At 45.8% G+C, this 26,898-nt stretch overlaps 1 protein-coding gene across 4 annotated transcripts in view; it reads right to left on the bottom strand.

The window, feature by feature from the left end:
- The window catches only part of CSNK1G1 (casein kinase 1 gamma 1), a 111,512-nt gene that overhangs the window by 57,158 nt on the left and 27,456 nt on the right, over positions 1-26,898 (bottom strand). For all 4 annotated transcript variants that reach the window (XM_054213919.1, XM_054213920.1, XM_054213922.1 and 1 more), the window contains 2 exons: positions 8,480-8,895; positions 782-822 (listed from right to left, as the gene is read on the bottom strand). In XM_054213919.1, the coding sequence (XP_054069894.1) occupies positions 782-822; positions 8,480-8,657 (219 nt within the window). In that variant the 5' untranslated portion in view covers positions 8,658-8,895. The remainder of the gene's footprint in view (positions 1-781; positions 823-8,479; positions 8,896-26,898) is intronic.

Below are 26,898 nucleotides of genomic sequence, written 5' to 3'. Positions count from 1 at the left end.
ATTCTAGGGTTTGGATCTGTGATTAAAGAGCGTACGGATGAGAAAAGAGCACAGCAGCTGGAGACACCAAATTTGAAAACCCCAAGAGACTAATGAAAGTCTTAGTTCACAGACAGGAAAAGTTAAGGCATAAACACAAACTACTGGGCTATGACTTTATAAATCAAAAAGAGCTATAAGTTAGAGAGTTTCCCCATCCCCTAGACTCCGACTTCAAACCACCACCGACCACACTGTCTCAATGCCCTGAAGCAGTCTTCAGAAGCAGCCTTTTTACCTGGACCACTGGCTGGCTGTGCTATTCCCAAGGGAAGTTTTAACCATTGAATTACCCCCTTTCCCACCTCTCGACTCCAAAACCATGGAGGAGCAGGCTGCACAGTGCCACACTCCTAACCAAACCCTCTGCCAACCGCCCACCCAGAGAGAAGGAAGGGTGTTCAGAATCGATAGTCCTGAACAGAAAGGCTCAACCCAGGGAGTGGGAAGAGGTGGCAAATCCGCAATCAGTGCCGCTCACTGGGACCTGGCTTGCAAAGAGAAACGAGGCTCTCACCAGTATAAGACAGCTACGGACCACTTAGGCACCAAAAACATTCAGCAGGTGGAAGGATGGATTCTTTCCCCATTTTTAGCGTTCTCAATAATTTATCTTAGTTTAAATAAGTTATTCTACCTGTGGGTGAGAGCAGCATTAAGCCCAAAGTGAGAAAGTTGCTCTTCATCTGAGTTTTTCAGATTAAGTACAAGTCATTTAAGAACACCCGAAGCTTCTACTTACCAGTTTAATCGCTACATATTCATTGGTGTAGAGATTTTTACCTGTGAAGGAAAAAGAAAAATTTTTTAGTTCCACATTTAACACTTGCAGGTAGAGAGACAAGGCAGAAGAGCATCACTGATGGCAAAGAGCTGTCTTTCTCAATTCCCTGCTCAAATTCTTGTCTTTAACACAGTGTAAACCTCAAAATAATAAGCTGCAGCAGTTCACCAGGACAGGCAAATACTGTCTTCCATGTTTTACAGTAGCATTTCATGTTTCATGCAAGTGTCTGAGGAGGTATCCCAGACACATTAGGTTTTATTATCCATATTGTGCCAAAAAAGTCAGGGGAACAAAAAAATGAAGTATCAGAACACCATTTCTTTCATAAATACCTTGGATCTGCTGGACACCGAGCAGTTTTACCCTGTGATCTACAGGGAGCTTCACTAGCTTAATCGTGCTGCGTATCAAAACGACTACTGCAAGGAGGCATGTGGAAATAACCTTTGTACCAACACCCAGCTTTTATTCCTTCCTCTGTGAACAGGCAGGCAGCATGTATACAATGCCTTCTGCATGGCAGTGGCACAAAAGCAATCCTCGTAATCTAGTAAGGCCAATAACTCTCAGTTGCAATATGGTACCGATGATGTTAAGAAATACACTAAAAGAACAAACCTTCTTCTTGGGACCCCAAAACGCAGAGCAGAGTCTGCTCTATACTACTGCTTGCTTCCTGGCAAGCAGGAAGGGCAGGAGCCTGGGATGAGCACAGCCAGGCAAGCACGCAGCCAGCCGCCAGCACATTGTGGATGGATGACTGTGAGCCAGAGCTTGCACCTGTGCATGCTACAGCCAGAGGTGAATTTTTCCTCCAGGAACCTGTCTGGTGTTTGAACCAAGCCCTCGGCCTCCCTGGTGAAGCGTGGCAGAGCTGCACAGCTACACGTGTCAAGGAGCATCTCTCTGTGTGTTCTGAAGCTGCCAGTTATCATATCATTCAATGTCCTCCAGTTCCTCTGCTAGGTTATTTGAGCAATCGCTCCCTGTTCACCTTCTCCAGGTTGCTCAAAACTGACCGCAAACTCTTCTGGAAGAGACGTCACTGGGGAAGGAGCTCAGGCAGTCCTCGTACCTGATCTGTACCATCAGCCCAACATCTCCACTACCTTTCTGACCTCCTCTAGTTCCACCGTGCCCTTTGAGGAGGGCAGCCTCCACCGCACAAAGCTTCCCATGAATTAGTATGGAGGAACGCTGACCTCCTTTGCTCACCATTGCTAGCACCGCTACAGCACGAGCCACGCTTTCACCGAGTGACTCTGCAGCTCCAACATTGAGCAGCAACCTGTACTGGAAGTTATCGGTGCCCGTTTGTAGCGTCAGCTCTGCCCAGCTCTATTACACATTTGCCTCCCAATTCCCGTAACAGATATTGACGCTTAGAACAGACCGGCTATTGAGAATGACCAGGATGGGGAGTGACATACTTCAGAGCAGGTGGGAGTTTGGGCATATCTACATGAACCCACTAAAAACACGCCATGTCCTCCCTTGCATACAGATACTCTTTGCACGCAGCAACAGCACTGGAAGACTCAGTGACATTAAAGACGTGAACATGAAAGAAGACAAAGAGTCATCTTTAAATCCTGAAATATTTATCAGGGGAAAAGCCCCATTTATTTATTTTCTTTTGTAACAGCTTCATATTTTCTGCCTTTGACTTCTTTTGATACCATCCTGCTCTATTGCTCGGTGTAGTTCTGGCTTCCGAGTTTCGGATCGGGCGCTCCTCGTCCAGGTCAGCACTGAGCAGATTGCTTTAATGTTCATCGGGAAGCCAAAACAATTTATGGAAAGCTTCAACCTGTTACAGTAACCGGCAATGCTGCCTAACACCAGGCAGGCGGTTAAATGTGAGGTTAAATGTAGAGGCGGCATTTTACGCAGGCAGATGTGTAAGCTGAGCTCCAGCATTAACCCTTGCAACACAGGGTGGTTTGAAACTATTTCTTTAGATCTTTCAATAAAAGCTGTTATGTCCGGGCTGAAAACGAAAGGTAGAAATTAGTTTTTGCAGTTGCATGAGGAATGCTCAGACATCAGAAAGTGGCTTCAAAGCGCTGGAAGAGCTTTGGATGTGGCTGGAAGGCCACATCAGGGGAAAGCAGGGGGCAGGATAAACTGCTTCCCCCTGACACAGACCAGGGCTCCAGGCTGATGCTGTGTGGGGAGCCCAGCGGGGGGAAGAACATGCAAGGACATTAAGGGAAGGCAGACTAAGTACACTTAAATTAACTGCTCCGTAATAGCTACCAGCAATGAGTCACCTCGGCAGCTCCAGCTGTAGGTCGCCCACTGACACCTCCTCCCCCCTCCTCCCGACCGGGAGTGAGCTCCTACCATGATGCTCAGTTTCAGGACATGGAGCCAGACTAAGGGAAGCTCCAGCTGAATACGTGAGAAAGTTAGATGCTTTAAACAGCAAAAACCCAAGGAGGGAGGCATGGGAATGCCATCCCTGACAGATCCCACAACCTCCATCACAATCTTGGAGGTGCACCATTTCAAGGCAGTTTTGGTGCTCAGTGTGCAGGGGGGTGAGTCCATCCAGGGAGCGATGACCCACAGACCTTCTCGCAACACCTGTGCTCTCCCACCAACGTAGGTTAACGATACTGGGCAAACAGTGCTCTTCCGAGCTCGTTTCAAGGCAGAGGAGGACACTGCCAATACCCTCCATGCACGTGGAGCCATCATCCAGCCGATTACAGTCTGGTTCATAAGGCTGAGGACTAGACAGAAGATAATTTTGGTAATGAAATTCCTCAGTTAAAAAACTGGGATTAACAAAACAGTAGCCTGAGATGTCAGGCCAGGTAAACAAGCTAATTAATCCCCCAATTCATCCCCTTCACAACACGCACTACGGGGAGACCCTGAACATGATGGGGTGCAAATGGGTCCAACTTCTGAACTCCAAAACCCTCCCTAAAGCTGCAGCACGAGCTGCTTGTTTTGCCAGCTTCGAGGGCAAAGCAAATCCCCACAGTCTCCCCGCTGGCTTGCTCCAGACTGAGATCTGCCCCTCACTGTTGCTGTCACATGGTCCAAGGTGCAACGTCATCTTCCTCCTCCTTCTCCAAGGCAGCAGGGGTATTAAAATGGAACAGTAGAGGCAGCACTGCTCACAGGAGAAACTGAATCTGCACAGTGAAATAAGCCATGAATAGAAGCTGTGTCTTATCTTCGTAAAACAAAAGATCCGTAATACAGGGGAGATGATATAACTGTGCTAACAAAAGCCTTTCAAGTTCAGGCAAAGCTTTTGACGGAGCAGCGATTAAGTTCATGCCTGAGTTTTGGGTAGTTCCACTGACAATTATGAAGTACATACTCTAAGTGAGAAGCGCCGCATGAAGTCACTGGCATTCACGTGGGAAACCTAACCGGGCAGATTTCTCAAGCCCTGGCAGTAAGCTGTGCCGAATACACAGCCAGATGTGGACCAGCAGAGGAGCCCAAACTGATCTATCTCTCCTGCGCACTATTCCCACAGGTCAAAGTTAAGGACCACAAGTACAAACCTCTCATGAACAACATGAATCAAAAATGCTTTGACCCCTCCGTCCAGCTTCTTGTATATGGACAATAGATTCTGATGACAGATCAGGGCTGGGCAAGGGAGCAAACATCCACCCAATCGTCCTAGAGACCAGGCGGAGCTCAGCCCAGCCAGCACAGCATCTGCAGAGCGACCTGACCCCAGGGGCAGCTGGAACATGAGTTCACATCAACTTTGCAGTGCCAGTTTTGCCATCCCTTCCGGAGCATATGTCTCCAAATAATGGCTCCTGGTGTGGATCCTACACAGGATCTACTCATACCCACACCCTCCACATCTAGCATTATTCTAGTCCTGTATTCACATGATGATTTTGCTACTTGCTGCAGTACCAGATGCTATTATAACTTTTTTTATTATTATTTTTTTTTACTTGTTTTAAAGCAGAGCTCCTGGCTTCAAACCGCAGCCTGGAAGTCAGCTGCGTGGTGCTGGCTTTTGGGGGACACCTTCCCAAGTCTGATCAACCTGCTCTGACTCAGCAAGGTCTAAATAAGCAGCTTTTCTTCTAGTTTGGGGCTTGTTGCTCGCTGCTGAGATGCACTGAATCTTCGTGAGACCTCTGGATGAATCATGCCAACATCTGACTTCTGGACACTGGCCACTACGCAACTTCTTTGGGCAGCACATGAAAACACAGATTTCTCCAAAAATCCCTTTGGTGCAGTAGCCTACCAAGGGAGGATACAAGCAACAAACAGCATCCAGCCCTCCTAACATCTTTTTTCCCTCCAAGCAGGGAGAAAAGTTGCATTAATTGTCATTTTAAAATGATAGTTTAACACACTGTTTTGAAAATGCCAGATAGTGTTTGGATTAGAGCAAAAAGATTTGGGCAAAAAGAGTCTACAGCTCTGCATTAAAATAAGCCCCTGGTCTATCCAGAACTTAATGCTTATTTTAGAAAACCCTCTGACCTGCAGAAACTGGAATAATTTTATATTAGTACCTATTTAATTGCTTTATTAAATAAGGGTGCCAAACACTAGGAAAAAAGAGACATTTGAAGAGGCTTATTTATCCCCAACACAGCTCATGGCTCAGGATTTGGGGTAAATATGGCAAATAGCCACTGGGAAAGTCCATGACTTGATACAAGGAGGTGGTTTGTAGGCTCAGCTGCAGTATCTTTTCTCCACTGAAGTTTATGGCTTACCACAGCACTAGGTTTAACAGGTTAAATCCCACTTTTCCTGAGCAGCGAGCACCTCCTGACATCACAGGATTTTACAGCCCCGGTGAGCCCGTTCTCAGGCAGGTTTGCATAATGCTGCCTCTCAGATCGGCTTGGGGTGGAGATGCAGGACCTCGTAACAGCAGAAGACACACTATAAAGCTTCAGGTGCGTTCCAGCTCCCGAGTTAACAGGAGAATTTCCCAAGTTAACAGGAGAATTAACTTGGTAGACAACTGGGAGCTGCACAACAGGGCTTGGCGTTGCACGAAAGGGCGATGAAACCCCATAAGCATGCAGAGTCCAGCAAGCAAGATCCCCTGCTCTTTGCCAGTAGGTTGAGCCGCTTCGGGAACCAAAGCTCTGACAGACCACCTAACCTGCAGTCGATCCAAAGAAACAATCAGTTAACCCTGTTTCATCTTATTACTCTGGGCCAGAGGCTGAGTTTTGCGTTCACCTTCCCATTTCAGTTCCTCTGCGGGCTGGAATCCAACTGTGCTGCTCCCATGTGTTTCAAAAGAAAGCAATATCCCCGGGGCTATCTGTATTTGCAGCGAGAAGGATCAACCCTGAGCAGCGAGGTTGATATTCGCAGGGAACAGCTTCCGTACGTACGCGCCGTCCCCTCCCTGAACAATCAGGGCTCTGTCTGGCACTGGGGCATGACATAAGAGCAGCTTAGAGTGAAAACACAACACCTGAAAAAAGATAAGTTCTTTGGGGAATCGGAAAAATAGATTTTCCCCTTGTTTAGCAGTGCATGACTTTGTTCTTCCTGTTTCTAAAAGGCGTTTAACTTCTCCGAAACCATGTTAAAAAAAAAAAGCCAAAAAGCAGAGGGTACACCATTCATCTTCGCAGGACAAAACTGTTACCAGAGACTTGTTCTCCCGTATCTCAGATGTGCTGCTTCTCCTTCCCCCCAGCACAATTCAGCAATAATTAGCATCACATCTGTGCAACAGAAATATCTGATACTTGAGCAAACAGGAGTTCTTAAAGCAATAGCAACCAGCAAAAAGCAACAGTAATACAGCTTCTGTAAGGACCTTACACCTAATTGCTGTTATCAGTACTTGGGGCCCTTTGCCCAAATACAGAGTGCTTCATTAACCAGTATCAGAAAAATATTTACCAGTGTACCAAAAAAAACCCCAACAAACAGAGCCACTCAATTAACAGCTGTTGCTTTTTCCTTAGTTAAAACTGAATATTCTCTGTAAACTGACTTTTTCGGAAGTGAAATCTCTTGTGTGGCACCTGTGCTTTGAAACAACACATCAGCCAGAAATCCAATCCTGCGAAAATTTTGACAAATGTGAAAAAGAAGAACCACGGAAATGGGATCAGCAGTTGGGCACCAGACAAATAAACATGAGAGCCATTTACCCGGGGGGATCCACTACAGCTGCGGAGCCTTGAAGCAGAGCTTGGGTTACAGAGCAATTCAACATCTCCACGGGGATCCTGCTATCGTGACATTTGCTGTTGGGGGTTGGAGGGGGGGCTTTTAAAAACACAATACAGCTTCTCATGTTACATTATTGTAAGCATCCAAACTTATCTTCAGCTGCCAATTATGCTCATGTTCATAAAGGTGGGAGGTTTTGTCCCTGCCCTTGGTTTCTGTCCACCTTTGGAGCATTATCTCTGCTCCTGCAAATCAATAAAACTTCTCCGATGTAATGCTGACACCAAAACTACCCATTTAGTGAGACAGCATAAGCCAGCTGGTGAATCCTCACACTGTGGAGAAGCGGCACATCACATAGATGCAATAACCAAACCTTAGAATGAAAGATTACATGGATTAATCTAAGATCACGTAGATTCTGCGGAGGAATCTACAAAAATATTATCAGTAGTTATGTGCTATTATCCTTTGGTTACCTGAAGCAGTTTCCCCAATTGATTTATTTATCGACCCTCGTGTCTGATGCACAAATAATTTTAATTTCCATTCTAAATACAGACCCAGTTTCAGGCAACAGGTATTCATGTCAGCCAACCTGTCTTCAGCACCCTCAAGTTTGCTACCACAGCCATCCGATTCGTTCAGCAGAAGAGGAGAAACGCGACCATTTGAGGTCAGTCGGGATCACGACCATCCCGAGCCGCCGCTTCTGATCTACAGCAACTACCCCAAAACCACGTCTTGGGAGCTTAGGGGCATGTAATTAAAAACACCGGCTGCTTCCCCCAGCTCATTTAAAAGACAGCCATCATTTGTTTAGTGCGCAGTGCATTGGGCTCTTAAGTCATCCTAAACAAACGATGCATTAGCATAGCCATCTGTTTGGGTGACCAGCTGCAAGACATGTGGTTAGAAGACCAACAGACCATGAAAAATCACGGGCCACTGGGCCAGTTAGGCAGCAGCCAGATGGCCAGTCGGGACAGCCCGCTCTTTGCCAGCCAGCGAGTCAAAGACATAAGATGGAGCGGGTGACGGGGCTGAAACTAGGGCACAGAGGTTGGTGAAGGATGTGGAATAGAGAAGATGTGGCCAAGCATCGCCGGGAGAGAGTCTCACCCATTACTTTAATAGGGCGCCCTAGCTTATGAACAAGAAATCGAGAGCAAGATTTAGCAATAATCCAGGCAGTTAAGATTTTTTTTTTTTCACCTTAGGCAAGACATTCAGCGCTGGGAACCGTCTTCATTGTTGTGATTGTTCAAAATTTGCATCTTTGGTCTCTCCAGTGTATTCACTTTGACTTTATGCAAATAAAAATAATGCTAACAGTTACATCTTCTGAGTCAGAGGCTTCAGGTGAGGCAGCTCAACACTTGGGAAACACGACAAGCACACGCATTTCTCAAGCCAGGGTAAGTTTTTATGTATTTATATTCCAGTGGTGAAATGCTAATCTGGATAATGGAGGCGACTAAAAGGGTTACTTCTTACCTAGTCTGAGTTCTCCAAAGTTCCCACACCCAATCTTCTTGCCCACTCTGAAGTTGGGTCCCACCATAAGAACACCAGAAGACGCCGATGAGCTTGGTCGAGAACCGTGCCCACTCCTTCCCGGCATTCCTTTCGTCGTCCGCTGCCTTTCATCCTTTTCCCTATTAGGATGGTCCATGATCTTAGTGAAATATCTCTGCCAGCAAGCTGGCAGAAAGGAATTGGAGTACGCACTCTTCTCCTTAGAATAGAAATATATATCCAAAAGTATCTGAGTCAAGGTCCAAGAGAGTCATGGAAACGCATGGAGTTCTTTTGGCACCGTATCCAGTTTCCTAATGCATCTTGATAATGTACCAAGGGCTCGATTGTGTTCTTGAGAACTCAATAAAGGCAGGTTGCTTTTGGTTTCTTACCTAGGGAAAAGAAAGAGGATATATGATATAAAAATCATTATTTTTAAAATACCGAGCAAGAAATGTACAACAGGGCCAGCGTCCAGAGCTTTCCTCGAGGAAAATAACAGCTATACGGGAATTTTACCATTCTTAACAATTTTCTGATAAAAAGCCCCGATGTCACAAAGAAATATAAATGCTGCCCATCCACTGCGTGCTATTGGAGTTATGGGGACCCACACCACACCCACTAACAAAAGCAATTTCAGTTACACCAGCATGTCAGGTGGAAACTGCAAGGAGATCACGTCCCATCTTGAAAGCAACTGTGAAGTGTACAGTTTGTTTTCTTCTCACTTCATATATTTATAAAGTATTACACAAAAGCCAGACAGAAAATAAAAAGTGGCAAATGAAAGGTGCCAAGAGAAGAAAATATTGAAGTGCTTAGGAAGTCAAATTCTCCTTCATTTTCCACCTTTTAAAATTGACCCCACATATATTTGCTAATTGAAACTGCTGTCTTACAGAGATGGCTAAAATTAGTAGCCAAAGCAAGATTTATTATTTAAAAAAAAAGCTAGAAGTTTCCTGAAAACTGTATCAAAATACAATTCATGTTACCAACTTGATTTAGTTGCCAAAAAAATGAGGTTTTGGAAAAAACAGATGTTCTAATGGAATTGGGTGAGGGACCCAAGAGCCAAGATCTCCTCCAGCAGCCTGCATTCACGACTGGCAAACCAAAGCCTGACAGATCTCCCAGAGGAGACACACACCTTCATACCCCGTGTCCAACCTTGTCACCACCATGACCCCAGGGGCAGACAACTCTGGGCTACTCCAGACAGCGCACCAGTGCATCTCAGGAGCACCAGTCTGCCAACTCTGTCAAAAGAGGACAAGAAATAGATGCTTCTCAACCCACACAGGTCAAGTGGTTCCTCTCTGCCCATGAACCAGCCTAATAAAGACAGGCAGAAGCTGTACGGACACAGGAGGTCCCGCTCCACAAGTGCGGTCCAGGGAGGGCAGGGAAGGCTGACATCTCACCATGAGACCTTTCCTAGGACATGAACTCACACTGGATCATTAGCGCAGCCCCACTGTGGTCAGAAGAAATTTCTACCACTCAGATGTGAAACTCTGAAGGCAAGGGGTCATTGTGGCCTGATGGGACAAGTCCAGAGGTACTAGTGGTGGAGCCCAAGTGTTTCCCAAGCAATCAGCAGGATGAAGGAAAAGGTTGCAGCATGCTTTGTACAGATGCTGCATTGGGACCTGGTATCAGGCAGCAGATGTGGACACGCTGGAGATGCTTGTGGTGCAGCTTTTAAGCAAGAACCAGAACAAATATACCTGGAGCTATATACCATATCCCAGGACCTATACCCACTGGATTGTACTCCTTTAGGGGACACTGTCACATTCACGATTTTCCAGATGTGAAGACTGCCTGAATAATTTTAGAAACAAGGTTTGTGTCCTGCTCCTTCGTGGATGCCTCCAGCTGAAGTTTCAACATTTGCATGGAAGCCAGCAAACACGTCCAAAGTCAGCAGAGAAGTGCCACATGAAGCCACCTAAACAAGAGTCACTGTGGAAGGAGATCATCAATCAAACACTATCAGGTACACCCAGAAACACAACCGTGTTTACAAGGGTTCAGAAGTTACTAAGGCTCAGTTGGCTCAGTCCTCCTGTAGCAAGACACTTGTAGAGGATTTAGGAAGGGTTTCTTCTGTTTGTTTCATGAGATGAAGAAGCTAAGCTACCTACTTCCAGTCAGCCAAAAAGAAAAGACAAGAATTATTACCCATCTGCAAACCAGTGGCACAGAACAAAAGCATTAGCCCTCATGAGATAAAAGTATGCTTTCCCAAGCCTTTAACTGTGGCATACTTTTATTTCTGGAAACTTTTGTTTTGATCTAAGGCATCTGTAGGCAAGGCAGAAGTCATTCATGCTAGATCCAGAAAATGCAGGTAACTATCAGCTGGAAATTCCGGTTTCTGAATATTGAACAACTCTGTCATTTCTGAATATTTAGCACAGCTCTGACCTTTTCTATCCATTTCCATGGGCAGTTCTGTATGGTTGCACAAAAGAGGGCACAGTTCTCCCCAGTTTCAGCTTCCTCCCTAGATATTTTTTTTTAAATACTTCCACAAAAAAAGGCAAATATTAAATATAGATAATGCACAACTTTAACACCGCTTTACAATTACTTTCCACTGCTTTTTTTTCCAGATATTATTGTATCACACAGGGAGTTTGGAGGACTCTGAACAGACTCTGTAGGAAGGATGCCGTGTCCCTCCACAGTACATTAGGAAGACCTTGAGGAACTAATAATAGCGTAACCAAGCATCCATACACTCGAATGGACACTTCATGCAACATAACAATCCCAGAAAACCACCCATCTTTAACAGTTTATACTACTGCTCAGACCCTAGCTCAGGTTGCACAGGTCATAACCCACAGTATATGTCATCCAGCCCGTGACTCAGCAGCCCAATTTTCTAGGCTGAAAAGCAGATGCATTCTCGTCATCGCTCTGCACAAAAGGTGGATCGCCACAGAAAACATCACACAGCTCGTTTGCAGCAAATCCAGGAGGTCTGAAAACCATCAGGTCATCTGAGAACCACTGTATCACGTCCATACTACCAGCTTGGCCACGCCAACCCAGCAGCTGCAGCATCAAGCTCCCATCGTGGCACCAAGCAGTGTGTGAAACACTGCTCGTGATTAAGCACCGCTGGCCAAGCTAGAGCCAGAAGAGTTGGAGATGTTCACGTACAAGAAATGCAGTATTTAGTACTACCAAGCTTTACTCGTACCTCAAATTAATTCAAGATTTAATACCTAAAACTGAATATGGATGAGCAGGAAGCATCCGTTACAGGCAAACAGGATGAACTGGTTTTTCATTGCAGACATCCCAACATGCTTTCAGCTGCAGCGTTCAGTTTGAGGGGGTGAGTTAGCGCTGTTTCTCAAAGCTGTTTGCGTAGACACACGCACAGTTGTATTTGCTTTGTGAAACCAGCCTGCAGAAGCAATGAGGATGCTCTATCAGATATCAGAAAAGCACTTTGATGGGACCCCACCCCAGCCTGTCCTGGGAGGAGAGACTTGCTTCAAAACAAATAAGAGTCATTGAAACTACAGAGCTTTATTGCCGAACAGAAATCAAGTGTGAGGATGATGATGGAGCGCTTCTATGGCTGGACGACTAAGAAAGATGAGCAGAACAGAGGAATTCTGTGAATTAAAAAAGTAGCACTTTGGAAAACGCACGTGACTCAACTAAAGCCAGTGAGAAGGACTTTTTTCCCCCCCCACTAGAGACCAAAGTCATTATTTTCATCAAGGTTGGATAATCCACGGGAAACAACTACAGACCTCACAAAAGAGAAACAGAAAGAAGTCTCTAGCAAAAGCACCACCCCTGCCCAGTTTACTCTTGGAAAAAACAATGCACAGCATTTTGTGAGACACGAAGGGCAGCACAGACTGAGGAGACACTACCATGAAGGACTACCCTGAAAGAAAGAGGAAAAAACTGCATGACAGGGACAGATTACAGCACAGGAAGGAGCAATGATACAATTTTTATAAAGTTGCAAGCAGATTCATTTTTTCCTCCCTTGCTCGTTCAACTAACAATTACATGGTCAGCAGAGAGTATAAGAAAAGTCAATATAAGCTAAAACCACCAGAAAGGATTTCTAAACAACCCTGATGAACATGAGGCGGACTGGGAAGAGCAGGCTGCTTAAGAACGCACTGCAACATTCTTCCATGTGGTGCCAGAAGCCATTTAACCTTGCTTCTGCCATGACGTACGACCAGCTTTCGACCTGCAGAGTGGGTGGATCCAGACAGCGAGGTGGTTTTGCAGCAGAACCTGATGCCTAGGTGGAGATCTTCTCAAAGCTGCTTGGCTACCTGCTGGCACAAGCATCATGAGAGAAAAACCTTTGACCAGCTATGATAAAACAGGGCTGAAAGCCACCGAAAGGCAAAGGTGCACAATTTAATAAGTTTCAAATGGTTGATACGAGTTGGCCTAGGGGCAGAGTGGCTGGAGAGCTGCCCTGTGGAAAAGGACCTGGGGGTGTTGGTCGACAGCCAGCTGAATACGAGCCAGCAGTGTGCCCAGGTGGCCAAAAAGGCCAACAGCACCCTGGCCTGTATCAGCACTAGTGTGGCCAGCAGGACTGGGGCAGTGACTGTCCCCCCGTATTCAGCACCGGTGAGGCCCCATCTCGAGTGCTGTGTCCAGTTTTGGGCCCCTCACTACAGGAAAGACATTGAGGTGCCGGAGATCAATTGGATATTAGAAAAAATTTCTTCACCAAAAGGGTTATCAAGCATTGGAACAGGCTGCCCAGGGAAGTGGTGTGAATCACCATCCCTGGAGGTATTTAAAAGCCGGGCAGGCGTGGTGCTGAGGGACACAGGTCAGTGGTGGGTTTGTCAGTGTTGGGTTGATGGTTGGACCCTATCTTAAAGGTCCCTTCCAACACAGATGATTCTATGATTCAGCAGCTGCAGGGCAGGCAGTCCTCCATCAGCACGCGATGACACAAGTACATCATTCCTCTAAGGGCTGCTCAAGCCTCTCGTGAGCACAAGCCCTCCTGAGCCTCGATACAGCTTCCCCCTCCTCCAGACTGAAGTCTGAACCCAGCTCAAGCCCCATGTGCCAAGTTTCAGATCCAACATCAGAAATACACTGCGTAGTTTGACACTCACACCATTGTGCTCAGTGCATCTCAGGTGGGACAAGCAACTCCAGTCTTCTCAGGCAGATTGAGCAGAGCGCTCCACCACACATTCCCTGGCTAGTGAAATAAGATGTTAACGGTCACAAGCCACTACACCTCCATCCTTCTCCCGATCCCCATCTGTACAAGGTCTCCTGAGGGAGAAGAGTGGAAAGGTCATGCCTGACAGTCTGCAAACACTAATCCTCTCTCAGCTGAAAGCCTCCTGCAAACAGGAATTCAGATCAGCAATGAATGAGCAAACCAAGCGTTTGATAACCTCTTTATTATGAGCAGATCCCAGCTGTTGGTACACAGAATTGCGCAAAGACAATGCTGCTGCTGCATACTAAAAACGACTGTAGTAAATATGGCATCAAATATGGCTTTTGAGGACAAACAAAGCACTTGGCTTTGGAAGAGGAGTGGCAGAAGAATGAAGACTAGACTGTAATTTGAAGTCAGTCACATTAATATTTAAAGACTACTCAACACCAGGACTATTTCCTGCCACAATTTAAACTTTTTCATAACGATTTTCCTTCCTACCTTTCCACCCGCTCAGCAAGATTGCTCCTGAAAGTTACTTGCATTTAAACAAAGCTGCATGAAGATATTTCCCTAATGGGGACTCAGTCCAATTCCAGCATTCATTGTTTCACTACAATATAGTTGGAGACACAGGAACAGTTATTTAATGAAAGATGCAGGCTTGAAAGGGAATTACTTAAAGCACAGTTAGCTAAGTAAAAAACCCAAACAAAAACAACCAAAAACTTTATATCCTACACACTTCAGAACACTTAGGACCCTAGATTTAAATCATGACCTCTCCTCCATCAATAAAACCGCAGCACTTGAGCCACAAACCAGCTTCTAGGTGGTGCTGAAGGCAGCTGCCATTCACGTTGCGAGCCATAGCACAGTCTAGGGTGAAGGAAGGTTTATCGCTCACTGAGTGCTCATTAGGGCACAGACACAGAGCTTACGGCCATCCAGTTTTCTCAATGAAGCCCCTAAGTTTGACAGCAGCAGTAGTAAAGGATAACACAAACAGGAGACTGGTGTGAAGATGCCGGAGCAAACCTTATTCCTACCTTTCAAAGGAAAAGCTCGCTTCCCTTGCGCTGAAAATTTCTTTGACCTACTTGAGATACTCCGGAGACCTTCCCAAGATATGAAACAAGAGCTGTCAAAGTCTTGTTTTGTGGCATGATTTCATAAAATCTGTCCAAATTGAAATTGCAAGTGAATCCCCTTCTCTTCAAATCAAATCAAGCAGACCTGATCCAGGTCTCTGTGGTTTTTATTCATGAAGGAGTCAAAAGATGCTAGAAATCAAACTGCAAATGCTTGCTGCATGGACAGCCACCCTAACAAGCAGAAGTAGTTCAGCCCTACAGTTCCTTTTCCCTCCTTTTAAGAGGAGACCGTCAAGAAAGCCCCAGTTTCTTTTGAGATGGGTGATCTCATCCCGCTCTCTACAGAAATTGGAACTCCATTTCTCAAAGCAACTCCAAGATCACTGCTTCAGGGCAAGGTACGTGCCGTCTCACTGGATTTTCCAATGTCCACCCCACACACCCGCGTAATTCTTCAAGTCTCTTGATCTGGAAAGCGCTTTCCAGACAAGATCTGCTACTTCCCACATGACTTCAGAGGCTATAAAGTCCTCCAGGGCTCTCAACTGACACATTATAAACATACAGATAGGAGATCACCAGCTTCTACGCTCATTCAATGCAAGAAGTAGAGCCTTCAGCAGCAGAAAGCTTTGCTGCCTTTGCCACAGATTGGGACAAATGTTTTACCCTCTGGAAAAGGTACAAAAGCCAGGATGCAGGTAAGGAGGAATATTTTGAAACCAGGACATATATGATGTGTTCACTCACGTTCTCAGCATCTGTCAACTCATTTACTTACACCTGTAAGTTTACAGGAACAAGCTGGCTTTCTGTCCTCTGCTTCACCCCACACATTAACAGCTTCCTAGGTGTCAATGCTCTTCCTATATTAAAACATTATCAGTAAACCTTTCACCTACAGCTTTGCTCTCTTCCACGTGGACACACATCTCCACTGGCTTCAGGTCCCTTCATGCCTTCTCATCCCATAGCCTCACCTCTTCCCTTCCGTGATTTTCCACTTCTTGTCCTGCTTCTGACCGATGTTGCCTTCCAACTGGTCCCAGTAAAAATTTCATTTTCCAAAGCTATCCCATTACTCACTTCTGGCAAAGTCACTCTTCTACTAATGAGAAAATAAAAAAAGAGTTGAGATCTGCCCTATTCCTAAGGGAAAAAGTCAACAGATAACCAAATACCTTATCTTGGCCTGACCTGACAGAGGATCCTGCCCCGGTGCTTGGCTATGTGCACAAGCTAGTAGGAAGGGAGGATGCAGAGGCTGAATGGAGAAAGCATTCTTTTTTCACCTTTTTCTCTCCCACTCAAGAGCTTTCTGGGTACCTAGAAGGTCTCCTACTAGGAGATACTCCCCCAATAAGCCTCCTATTATGGCAGTATATTTCAAATATCCGCCTGTATCCAGTAGCACCTCCAGACAGAGCAGCATTTCTCTGTGCTTTCCCAACCAGCACTAGACTGACCTGGTTTCAGTGTCCTCAATGTTGTGCAGAACAACAGAAAAACTGAAAAAGTAGGTCAAAATTCTCTATTGCAGTTGAAAGCTGGTAACACTATTGACAAAGCTGGCTGCAAACCACAGCAAGACGGCGCACGTCACGTCAGATGTCCCACACTTGGGAGATTCTTTCCAACCTTGAAGGCCGCAGATGCCTTTTAAACATTACGAGTTGCTTCTGTTGAATCATTTGACCCAACAATTTAATCTTCAGCTCATGCAGTTAGTTTTGTTCAGTGCTTCACAGGCAGAAAAAAGCTCCTTACAAGATGAGACATACAAACAGTATTTAAGTCTAAATTGCTGGGAAGGGAGAGGGATGGACAACCGTGGATCATTACACTCATTCGTTACTCATGAAAGCACAGGACTGTCAAGTTGACATCCTACAATTACAGTTTTTACAGAAAGGGATGAACCCAAATGAACTCATATCATTTTCCATCCTAGGGAAGTGAACTTCCATGAAGTCTTTTCCTTGAAGACACTGCAAATGTGCTAAAACACGTTAATTGTATATTCCTCAACTGAATGTGTTGGCAAGTTACTTTTCCATATGAGTCTTGGTTGATCGTTTCACCAAGAGTGATCCAAGCACCCATTCCTGAACTTTGTTCTCAGTACCCTCTACACAAGCTCAGCATGAAAGCAAGAATGCTACGGAGGGGAAAAGCAACTTATTTAGAAATTTAGTTCTTCCACACAAAGAGTCAAAACAAAGAATAGACCATTTTTCAGGGAAGTGGTTTGTGTGATGCAAACGAGATTCATTGAATGCTCTTCCCAACTCGAGTTCAAGCCAAACATAGGCCAGCAGCCATGTACGCATATTCCTATACGTTTAACAAAGCACTACAGATCATAATCTGCCAGAAAAAGAGGGTTAGTGCTCTTTATGAAGGGTTGCATTATGTTGGAACAGCTAAATGAACAGTTGAATGCTGAAATAAAATGAAAAAAATTCCCCTAATGAAACCTGAGCTCTGCATATTTTATTTTATTTTTTTTTTTAGGTTGGGAAGAGAAAAGACTGAAGAGCAACTGCCAGATCAGCTCCCCTCTATCTTCTGAGCCTTGCTGCAGAAGTCAGACACACATCCCTCTGCAGAAAAGCCTGACAGAATGCCAAATCCCCATTTGTCAGCAGCAAGCACCTACGAAGGACGCAGGTGTTGAGCCCCCACACAGCTGCACACCACCAGCCCCAGAGCCACATCCTCACCGGCCCCGCAAGTCCCTCAGCCCCAGCAGGCAACCGTCACATCAACAAAGTTTTTGAGATCTACCTCCTGATATCACAGCAACCAACTCTGGCTTTAAAAATCCAGTGTTTGAAAGGCTTGTCAAAGACTGGCAAAGAGCATCGTGGTTAGGACACCATCTCTGCTTGCAAAACTGGCTGCGTAAGGCCATGTAAGATCAGGTTCCAGCAGAAATAGTTATTTATGAGGATGCTACACAGGAAATGACAAAAAAACCTGGCAGTAGCAAAGGGTCTGCAACAGACCCTGGGCAGGATGAAAACCCCACAGGTGTTCTCTGATATCCAGGCATCACATGTACATGCATTTTTTTCATCTTAAAATACCAGATTGCCTAACAGCAAAAAGAGAGCCTCAGATATGCCTACACCAATTCCTTCCTTTCAGGATCTGAAGAAGTAAAAGGGCAATGTCTACCAAAGAAGAGCTGATTTCTAGACAGCCACGTGCATCTTTAGGGAATAACCCAGGTCAAGCAGATTCAGGTGCATCCCTGGTGGTCAACGGACATAGTTTGCAGTTACCAGTATCAACAACAAGGAAAGTCCTCGACAAGACCACCACCGCAGCCTGGGCTCTGGAGCAGGCTTGGATCACTGGCAGCAACATAATTTTTGCAGATTTATAGCATAATTTAACACAGATGCACCTCAATAGTCTATGACTTTTATCTGCGCACGGCCTGGCAAGGAAAAGAAGCCCGGAGGATGAATTGCAGACAGGCTCAGAGAGCTTGAAAAGACTGGTAAATTTGGCAGTTAAACACAAAAAAACCCCACCCCTTTCACTATCCAAACCATGAAGTGCTCTTTTTCTGCTTTCAGAAAGGAATGCAAGTATCATGTTCAGAGCCAACGCAGCTTTCATGGGGTGGGGGGGGTGGGGGGGTGTGCAGGGGAAAAGCCTTTTACTAGAAGAAAAGCCCTCGTGAACTTGAGGAGACAGGGCCAAAGGAAACGGAAGACCCCCTGATAGCGAGGGTAGGTAGAAGTTGCATCAGCGAAACCCAGCTGGAGGTGACAGGCAGCCCTGGGTAGTTCAAGGAGGTGTGAGAAGCATTTGGCCATGCGTCAAGATGAACACAAGCACTCCTCAGGTACTTGTTTCTCCTGTGGAAGAACGCATTCGTGTCGATTTCCACCCAGTATCAACAGAAGCATTGTCATTACAAAACAGCCATGAAGTGGGATTCAGCTGTAGGCTCTCTGGACCCCAACTTGAGGGGAAAGCTGCGGTCCCCAGACTCAGCTTGTGGTGCCTGATGGGCACAGGTTGCCTCTCCTCTGTCCCACCAATACCCACAGTGCCTCTGAGGACAAACAAGAACAGTTTCTTGGTTGCCTCAGATCAAAAGGACACCAAACCTCTGCTAATGCTCATATCAGCCCCTAAAAAGAGCTTCTGAAATGGCTGGCCAGATTCAGGATCTCAGCCTCTGAAACCATGTTAAGTAGAGACCTGGGATGATGCTTGCCAGCTGTCTGAAGCAGCAGTGCACCCCCTGCTTGGTATTAACCAGCACCTAGATGATAGTGTCCAGGATACAGCTGCAAAGACCAAAAGACTGCTAGACAGGGAAAAGAACATATGCTGTGTCTTGTCGGCATAAAACATCACGTTGATGCTGCTGCGTGTTCATACCTGATGGCTCAGGAGACAGAGGAAAGCTACTCTGGCCTCTCACAATACAGGTGCAATGGCACTCTCAGTGTCCAAGTGTCCACGATACGAAGCAGCAAAGCCTTAGAGAAAACACCACTTCCACACAAAAGGAACAAAGGTGCATCAAAAATAGGTGTCTTCAGAAAGGGAGCTTCATGCAAGCACCTACTTCAGTGCAAGGATTTAGGCACTGAGCACCTACACGCACCGTAAATCAGGCAAGATTCCCCCCAGCTTAGGTGTGTCCTCCAGGGATGAATACCCGCAATCAGACAAAGCAAACTGGCTGTAAGAGAGACTTTGTGCTTTCCTGTCCTACTGTGGGGCAGTGTTCAGCATCACAGGAACTGAAGAAGTTGTTGTTCACTACTGCGTAGCCTGATACAAAGAGAGGATGAAAGGAGAAACCTGTAAGGGGCCACGACCCAAACCAACAGTTTAGGTGGGCAGAAGTCACAAGTATACTCTGTGCAGCCCGTGGAGCTAAGCTTTAAGACCTGCACTGGCAGGCAAAGCCCATACGCCCCATAGAAAACAGGGAAGCAGACAACCCTGACAAGTCCATGTGACTGTCCCACGGACTCTCGCCGTTGCCCAACAGACTTGACTTGGCCCCTGTCTCCCAGTTGTTCATCACCAGAAACTCCTCCTAAGAGCTGGTTCATAAATTAGAAACCGGATGTAAGAGATACTGAGACGCAGTATCAACAGATCTCCAAAATAATAAATAGTGATGCCAAAAAGGAGAGACAAGTAGCATATTAAGAGGAAACACAAGAAAACTTGATACTCAGCAATTTAATGTACATGTCTTTTTGGTTTAAAGCCTGAATTTCACCTTCTCCTTACTTGAAGATACTGCCTTTTCCGGCAGTCACGGGACAGAGGATCAGACCATGCTGTCACTTCATATAATTAGATGTTTGGCAGGAATTCAACTGACATTACCTACATATTTCGCATGCAACTAAGCAACATCTCAAAGAGGAAACTATGTACCTGAGACCTATCTACAGAGAGCAATCTCCCCCAGCCTTTAACATGCTGTTTATTTGGAGGCACACTGCCGTCAAACAGGGGTGACAAACCTTGCAACCATGTGCAGAGGTTAAGGAGCTCAAGGCAGCTGGACAGGTAAGAACCAAGACTCCTGGTTAATCAATCCTGCTCATTTGGGCTTAATAAATACCTTGATTCAACATAAGCAAACATCTCAAAGCTGCTGTCACGAAGCTGCCAGGTGCCAGCACCCCAATTCCCTGCCATCGCCTCATTCTCTCTGTTTTTTGCAGGGTAAGGTTTTTACTGGTACAGCTCGCTTACGTTAAAAATGACAAAGCTTAATACCACAAATACACTCAAAGCCTGAAACCTGCTGCAGCGATTTGTCTTCCCTTCCCATTAGGGGATTATAAAATCTCCCCGAAGCCAGCACTGCAGCTGTGCCTCGGGGTCAGACCACGCTGTCAGAAAAACCCCACCTATCCTACAGGGTAGTGTCCTCATGGCACATAAAGAACAACCTTTTCCTTTCTCTCTGAGATTTAACGTTCCTCTTTTTCAGAGCTCCCAACTGCGTATCCTTATAAAGCGGTTCAGCTGTCAGAAGAGATAGACCCGGATGGCCCACGCGATTGAGAGATGCCAAGAATTACATGCAGACCAAGCAAAATATCCACTGGAGAAGTACAGGCAGGAGGGCCATAAGATGCTCTGTGATAGTTTTGTGAAATACCCCTTGTTTTTTTTATTTTTATTGTATTTTTAGTTATTTGTTTCTAAACAAAGCAAAGGTCACTCCTTTTGCTGGCAGCTATGAGCTGCCTCCTCCCCAGTGCAAGGTACAGGCTCGGTTACTGGTTTCGTTCTGTGCCCGCAAGCGGCAAGATAGGCTACACCCACACAAACGTCATAAGCTCTATAAAACCCGCACTTCCTCAGCACGGCAATTAGCCATAATAATCTCAAGATACACTGTTCAACAGTTGCCTTTGTTCATAGAAAGTAAATGTTTGTGCCTAGTTATTTCCTCAATATGGCAAGGAAGTAGCCCGTACCATCAGCCCGCAGTGAAAAGCCATTGATACTCCAGAGAGCAAGTTACACAGCTTCAAAAAATTGCAATACTTGAAGGTTTCTGTTGTTGGTTGGTTTTGTGGGTTTTCTCCTTCCTCAAATCTGAAGGTAGCAAGGTAACAACAGCTTAAAAGTCCTCACATGCTGGACAGGTGTGTTTTAGCTTCTTCCAGATTTATTACCAAGCACCATCGCACATCCATCATTTTTCTACTCGTGCTTCACAAGATGTAGCTTCTTTCTAAAAAATCACTCACATCGCTTGCCGAGATGAGGTCCTTGTGCTAACGTCAGGTAGAGCAGCATCAGAAGAAGTAGCCTCTCCCCATGGGCATCCCATGTAAAAGCACCCAGCACACTAGGGCACGGCTGGGTGGCAGGAGCAGTGTAAGAGATGGCAACAAATACTGTCTGGTTTCTCACGGTGACAGTATCGAGATAAGCTCTGGAGGTTTGGTTGTACCGATCCAGCTGACAGTGTTTGCCTTCATGCACCATCAAGCTCATCAAATTTCCTCCCTTAAGTACACAGTAATCAGACAAATTTAAATTCGCAAAGGATCAGCCTGGTTATGAGACAGAATCATGGAATGGTTTGTGTTGGAAGGGACCTTAAAGCCCATCCAGTGCCACCCCCTGCCCTGGGCAGGGACACCTCCCACCACACCACATTGCTCCAAGCCCCGTCCAACCTGGCCTTGAACACCTCCAGGGATGGGGCAGCCACAGCTTCTCTGGGCAACCTGGGCCAGGGGCTAACCACCCTCACAGACAAGAATTTCTTCACCACCCCTTCCTCATTTGCAGTCTTTCCTGAACACAGGTCCACAAATACGGGTGACCAGACATCACCCTGCCTTTGTTCCAGGTGATGGAGAACGTGCCCAGGATGCGAGAGGGTTTTAATGCCAGCAAGGACATCTGGTAATCCACAAAATCCCTCCGTACCAAGAAAAAACAGAGTCCTCTGCCTCCACAAAAAGGGAGCCTGACAGTGGTCAGCGACAGTGTCCCCCCACCGAGAGCCGAGCCCAGACCCAGTCCCACACAGCAGGGCCACTGGGTGACCCTCCACACACGGAGCAGCACCACTTTTCACCTGCAAATAGCAGCTCCAGAGCTGTATTCAGCTTCTGCAGCACATTTATTTGCATTGTCAAAGCCAGATGTATTCGGCAGTGCCGCTGTGCTAAGGTCATGGCGGTGGATTCAATTCATGCCAACCTCTGCCACTGCTACTGATAACCTTTTATCTGCATCTCAGCACCATCCCACCACCTGATGCTTATTTCTCAGGCCAAGAAACAGTTCTTAGGTAGCAAGCGAACACCTCAGCTACCTTTTTGCCAGATCATCACACCGTTTTAGAATCACAGAATCATAGAATAGCCTAGGTTGGAAGGGACCTTTCTGATCAACTAGTCCAACCATCAATGTAACTCTGACAAAACCCATCACTAAACCATATGTAAGCACTATGTCTACACATCTTTTAAATACCCCCAAGACATGGTGATTCAACCGCTTCCCTGGGCAGCCTGTTCCAATGCTTAATAACCCTTTCAGTATGAAAGTTTTTCCTAATATCCAGTCTAAACCTCCCCTGACACAACTTGAGGCCGTTTCCTCTTGTCCTAACAAGAGGAACATTTTGGTTACATCCGTTCAGATTTGAACTCCCCAGTGCCAGAGAAGGATCACCATTGAAGCTAGTCAACACCCAAACGGAGGATGCTGGATGCCCAGCCCACAGCACATTCGGTTTCCAGCAAAGGCTGCAAGCAGCAGGAACAAGCAGCACTGACACAAGCCTTCAAGCTCACATTGCATCTGATGGAGCAGTGCTGGCTTAAGGAAGCGTCATGCAAGCCAGCAGGGAAAATAAGCTGAAGAGATGTTTCACAGAGATAATTTTACATGACGACTTCTCCCGCTTCTCTCCTTTCCCTTATGTTAAGGACTTTGCACAGTTCACGGCCTGGCTCCTCTGTTTGCTGTAAACTTGAGACATGCCTATGTAAAGTGAATATTGTGCCAAAACAAACAAATCTTCCACCCACTTGCGGTCCGGCAATCTATGAGGAAGGAAAGGCAAGGCAACTATAAATACCACCTAGTGTGAACAAGAGTAAAGTCTTGTGGTTAACAAAAAGAAATATTTTGCTCCATTCCTCAAGGAATTAGACTTACATTTTGGCCTTAGCTGTGTTGGTATCCCTGTTTTGCAAGCTTCTAACCCATTCATGTGTTTCAATCCCATTTGACAAAGAATTCAAAGACCTTAAATTTCTCCAGCTATTATGATAAAGCCAGAGGAGAGCGATCCACATGTGTTCCCTTGCTGAGCAAAGTAACGAAGCGCGAGCTCAGTTAAGCAGCGTAACACAAAGGAATGCACACAGGAGAGGAGTCACTCATCCCTGTCCACATGAAAAGCTTCACAACTTGGGTCTTATTAGATACTGGATTATCCAAACACTGAAACCACATTTTCTAAGCTGTTCTTGAAGTCATCTGCTCCCGCTGTTACAGGATCAGAATTCAAAAGACCGTGGGGCAAACCATGGATATTTTTATCTCAGCTAAAACATCCCGATGGGCACAACCTTCCTCCCAAAGCACACAGGACCAGCTGCTTTTGCTATTGCTCATCATATATAAAATAAACACACCGGTAACTATACAAGCTTGCTTCTATTCAACAAGTGAGAGTGACCACTTGGCAGATACAAACTGAAGCTGGCTACCAAGTACATCAGTGCAGGTTTAAGGAAGCACGGAAAGCTGCTGTAGTGCATGCAGCTCCATGCTACTGTATTCTCCATCCTGAAATGACTTTAAAGCTAGTGACACCGCAAAGAGAAACCTAAAGATTTCTCAAGAACTAAAACAAGTCCCTGTGATAAGATTAAGGCAGTTCAGATGCGTTTGGTGCAGAGAGATTAGAAAACACCTTACTGCGTCCTCGGGATTAGCAACGGGGAGAAACTGAAGCCAACGCCCAAAGATACAAACAGTAAGCAAGGAGCGATGATCAGAGGAAGTCCTTGGTTCCTGAAGCTGGAGGAAAAAGTTATTTGTTCTACCCTTTCACACTCATCTAGGCTCAAGGGTTAAGTTTATTTTTTAAAATGAAGTAGAGATGCACCGCAGACACTCACAGAGGTTTGTAGCCAAGGAAAGTGCACCCTGGTGATAACAATCCTTTGCCCTGCAACACATGGCCTTGGACTAGTTACGGCTGGCAGATTTCTTCACACTGAGCTTTAGCTGTTATTTCACAAGCACCGATCTTGTTGAGTAGAGAGATGACACCTTATTCCACCCTATTAGTTTCAGTATCATGAGCTAAACCGAGAAGTGGGGTTTTGTCCCATGCAGAGACTTACCTCCTTACCATGGGAGAAGTCAGCGTACTCGTGCTACCTAGCGTCTTCCTGGCCTCTGAAAGGCACCAACCCCCCATCCAAATCCTCACCTAAATAAAGGTGGAGCCTCTGAGAACACATTACTGAAACCCTGCCTCCCTCGACTACAGATCACCTTTAGGTCCTACCTTAGAACTATATTTTCAAGATGAATGACTTCATTACAGTGCCTGTTCCCCTTTCATGCAAACGATATAACCTTGAGAAAGCTGAAAATACAAGCCCAATTCCTCAGCCTACCAGGCAGATCTTCCACAAGGGAAAACAGCACCTCTTGACAGCATCTCTATACCATGCCCAGTACTGGCCTGTATATCAGGCATTTTTCAAGAGTCATCCACTGTGGTTTGAAACCTGAAAATGGCTCTGTATTCGACTACAAAATATCCCTTTGAATCACCGCATGTGAAAGAAAATTCATGCCATTTCCAGCTTAGTCTTCTCAGTCAGGTCGTGAAAACCAGCAGGTGGAACAAGGACATTTCAGATTTTTCAGAAGAAATTCAAGCCATGAAAGTGCAGGTGCCACCAAAGCATGAGCAAGCACACTGAGACGCACAAAGGCCGCGTTTGGCACAGCATCCCATCTTCGGTGGCAGGTAGCTACATCTAGCCAAGACGACAAGAGCACAGGAAACATACAGCAATGCTCTATACTGGAGCTAAAGACTTGAACACCATTTCACGACCTGCAGTGATATCAATGCAATGGCACTGGACTGATTTTCCCCACTTGGAAGAACTTGTCCCGCTTCTTTCTGAATTTGTGTAGCCTTCTGGTACCCACAGATCACACAACAGGGCTCTGCAGCTTGCATCAAGTGAGGTTTCTCATCTACTTTTTGAGCCTGCAACCTTCAGAGCTCATTTGAGGCTAACCATATTTTTTTTGTCACAGAAACTGTACAGATTTGATTCTCATTCAGCTGGAGAAGAAAGTTTAAAGTGAAGGACACTGAGAACAACCTGGCGTTTGCTGCCTTTTAAAGGAAATGCTAAAAATTGGACTTCCCGGCATCTGAAGACTCAACACTAACATGGAAAATAAACTCTCTACCATGGCAGTCTGGCCGTCATCCCTCTGAGGATGTGTCTCAGGACGAGGTGAAGCTGCAGACGGAAAAGGGGACAGCCTACCTAAATATAGCCAAACCCTCATTTGTGATGGATCACTGCTTGACCACATCTACAAGCACCAGTCAGATGCCCAACAGCTGCCACAGCATCCCCAGGGGGCCTCGCTTCATTACCTGTGCTCTCTGAAGTGATTTACTACAACACCACCAACTTCTGCTGCTGCTTGAGGAGGAGATGACAACAGCAATCGTGTATTTGCCTTTACAAATCGCTTACCAATACCCCTCAGCTGGCTGGGAAGCAAGCGGGATAACCCCTGTCTGAAGCTGATCTGCTCTTCTTCCGCAGGACACACGTGCAAATGCAGCACACGTGCAAATCTGGGACCTCTCGCACCAAAGGATTTCTGAAAGGAAAGAGAAGATGCCACTTCCAGGAGCGGTTTATCTGAGCACAGCTGAGTTACAGCAGCCAGCAAGCCAGTGCTCGTTAGTGGGGCTGTTCATCACCGATTCAACCGCATAGGAGTTAGCTTAATTACTGCTCAGACTCTCTTCGTTTCCCCTGAAATGGTACCAAATATAGCTGACAATGCCCACATATCCTCTGACCTCTCTTACACACTTGCATACTGAGAAAATAAAAGAATTTAAGATTTTACAGCCTTTTACAGGAATTATTTCCTGGATTACTGTGGCAGGCACACGTTAGTGGTGGGGCTTTGGCTGTTTTAAGGAAAGGTCAGATATACTGCAGGACAATTTTTCCAATTCATGTATACATATAAGAAAATAGCTTACACCTGATCTTTGCAGTGATCAACTGATAATTAGTTTTCCTGGTGGTGGGGTTTTCTTTCCCTGGAAAAGTGTCAGTGGGACTGAGCATCCATGCACCGCTCAAAAACAGCTTTCACAGATCTATTTACGACAGCACCACCAGAGAGTTTGGGTGCGAGTCAAAGCTCCATATGTACTCTGCTTCTGGTTTTGATCTTATAGTAGCTCCGATACATGGCGACGTGTTTAATAATCAATTGCAAGTGCTGAAGCACGGTAAGGTGGTTCAAGGTGATGAGAAAAACTTCCAAACCCT

Source organism: Rissa tridactyla, chromosome 9 (genome assembly GCF_028500815.1).
Source record: "Rissa tridactyla isolate bRisTri1 chromosome 9, bRisTri1.patW.cur.20221130, whole genome shotgun sequence".
Taxonomy (NCBI): Eukaryota; Metazoa; Chordata; class Aves; order Charadriiformes; family Laridae; genus Rissa; species Rissa tridactyla.
The sequence above is the reverse complement of the archived record's forward strand: the minus strand, read 5'-3'. Positions and strand labels throughout refer to the sequence as shown.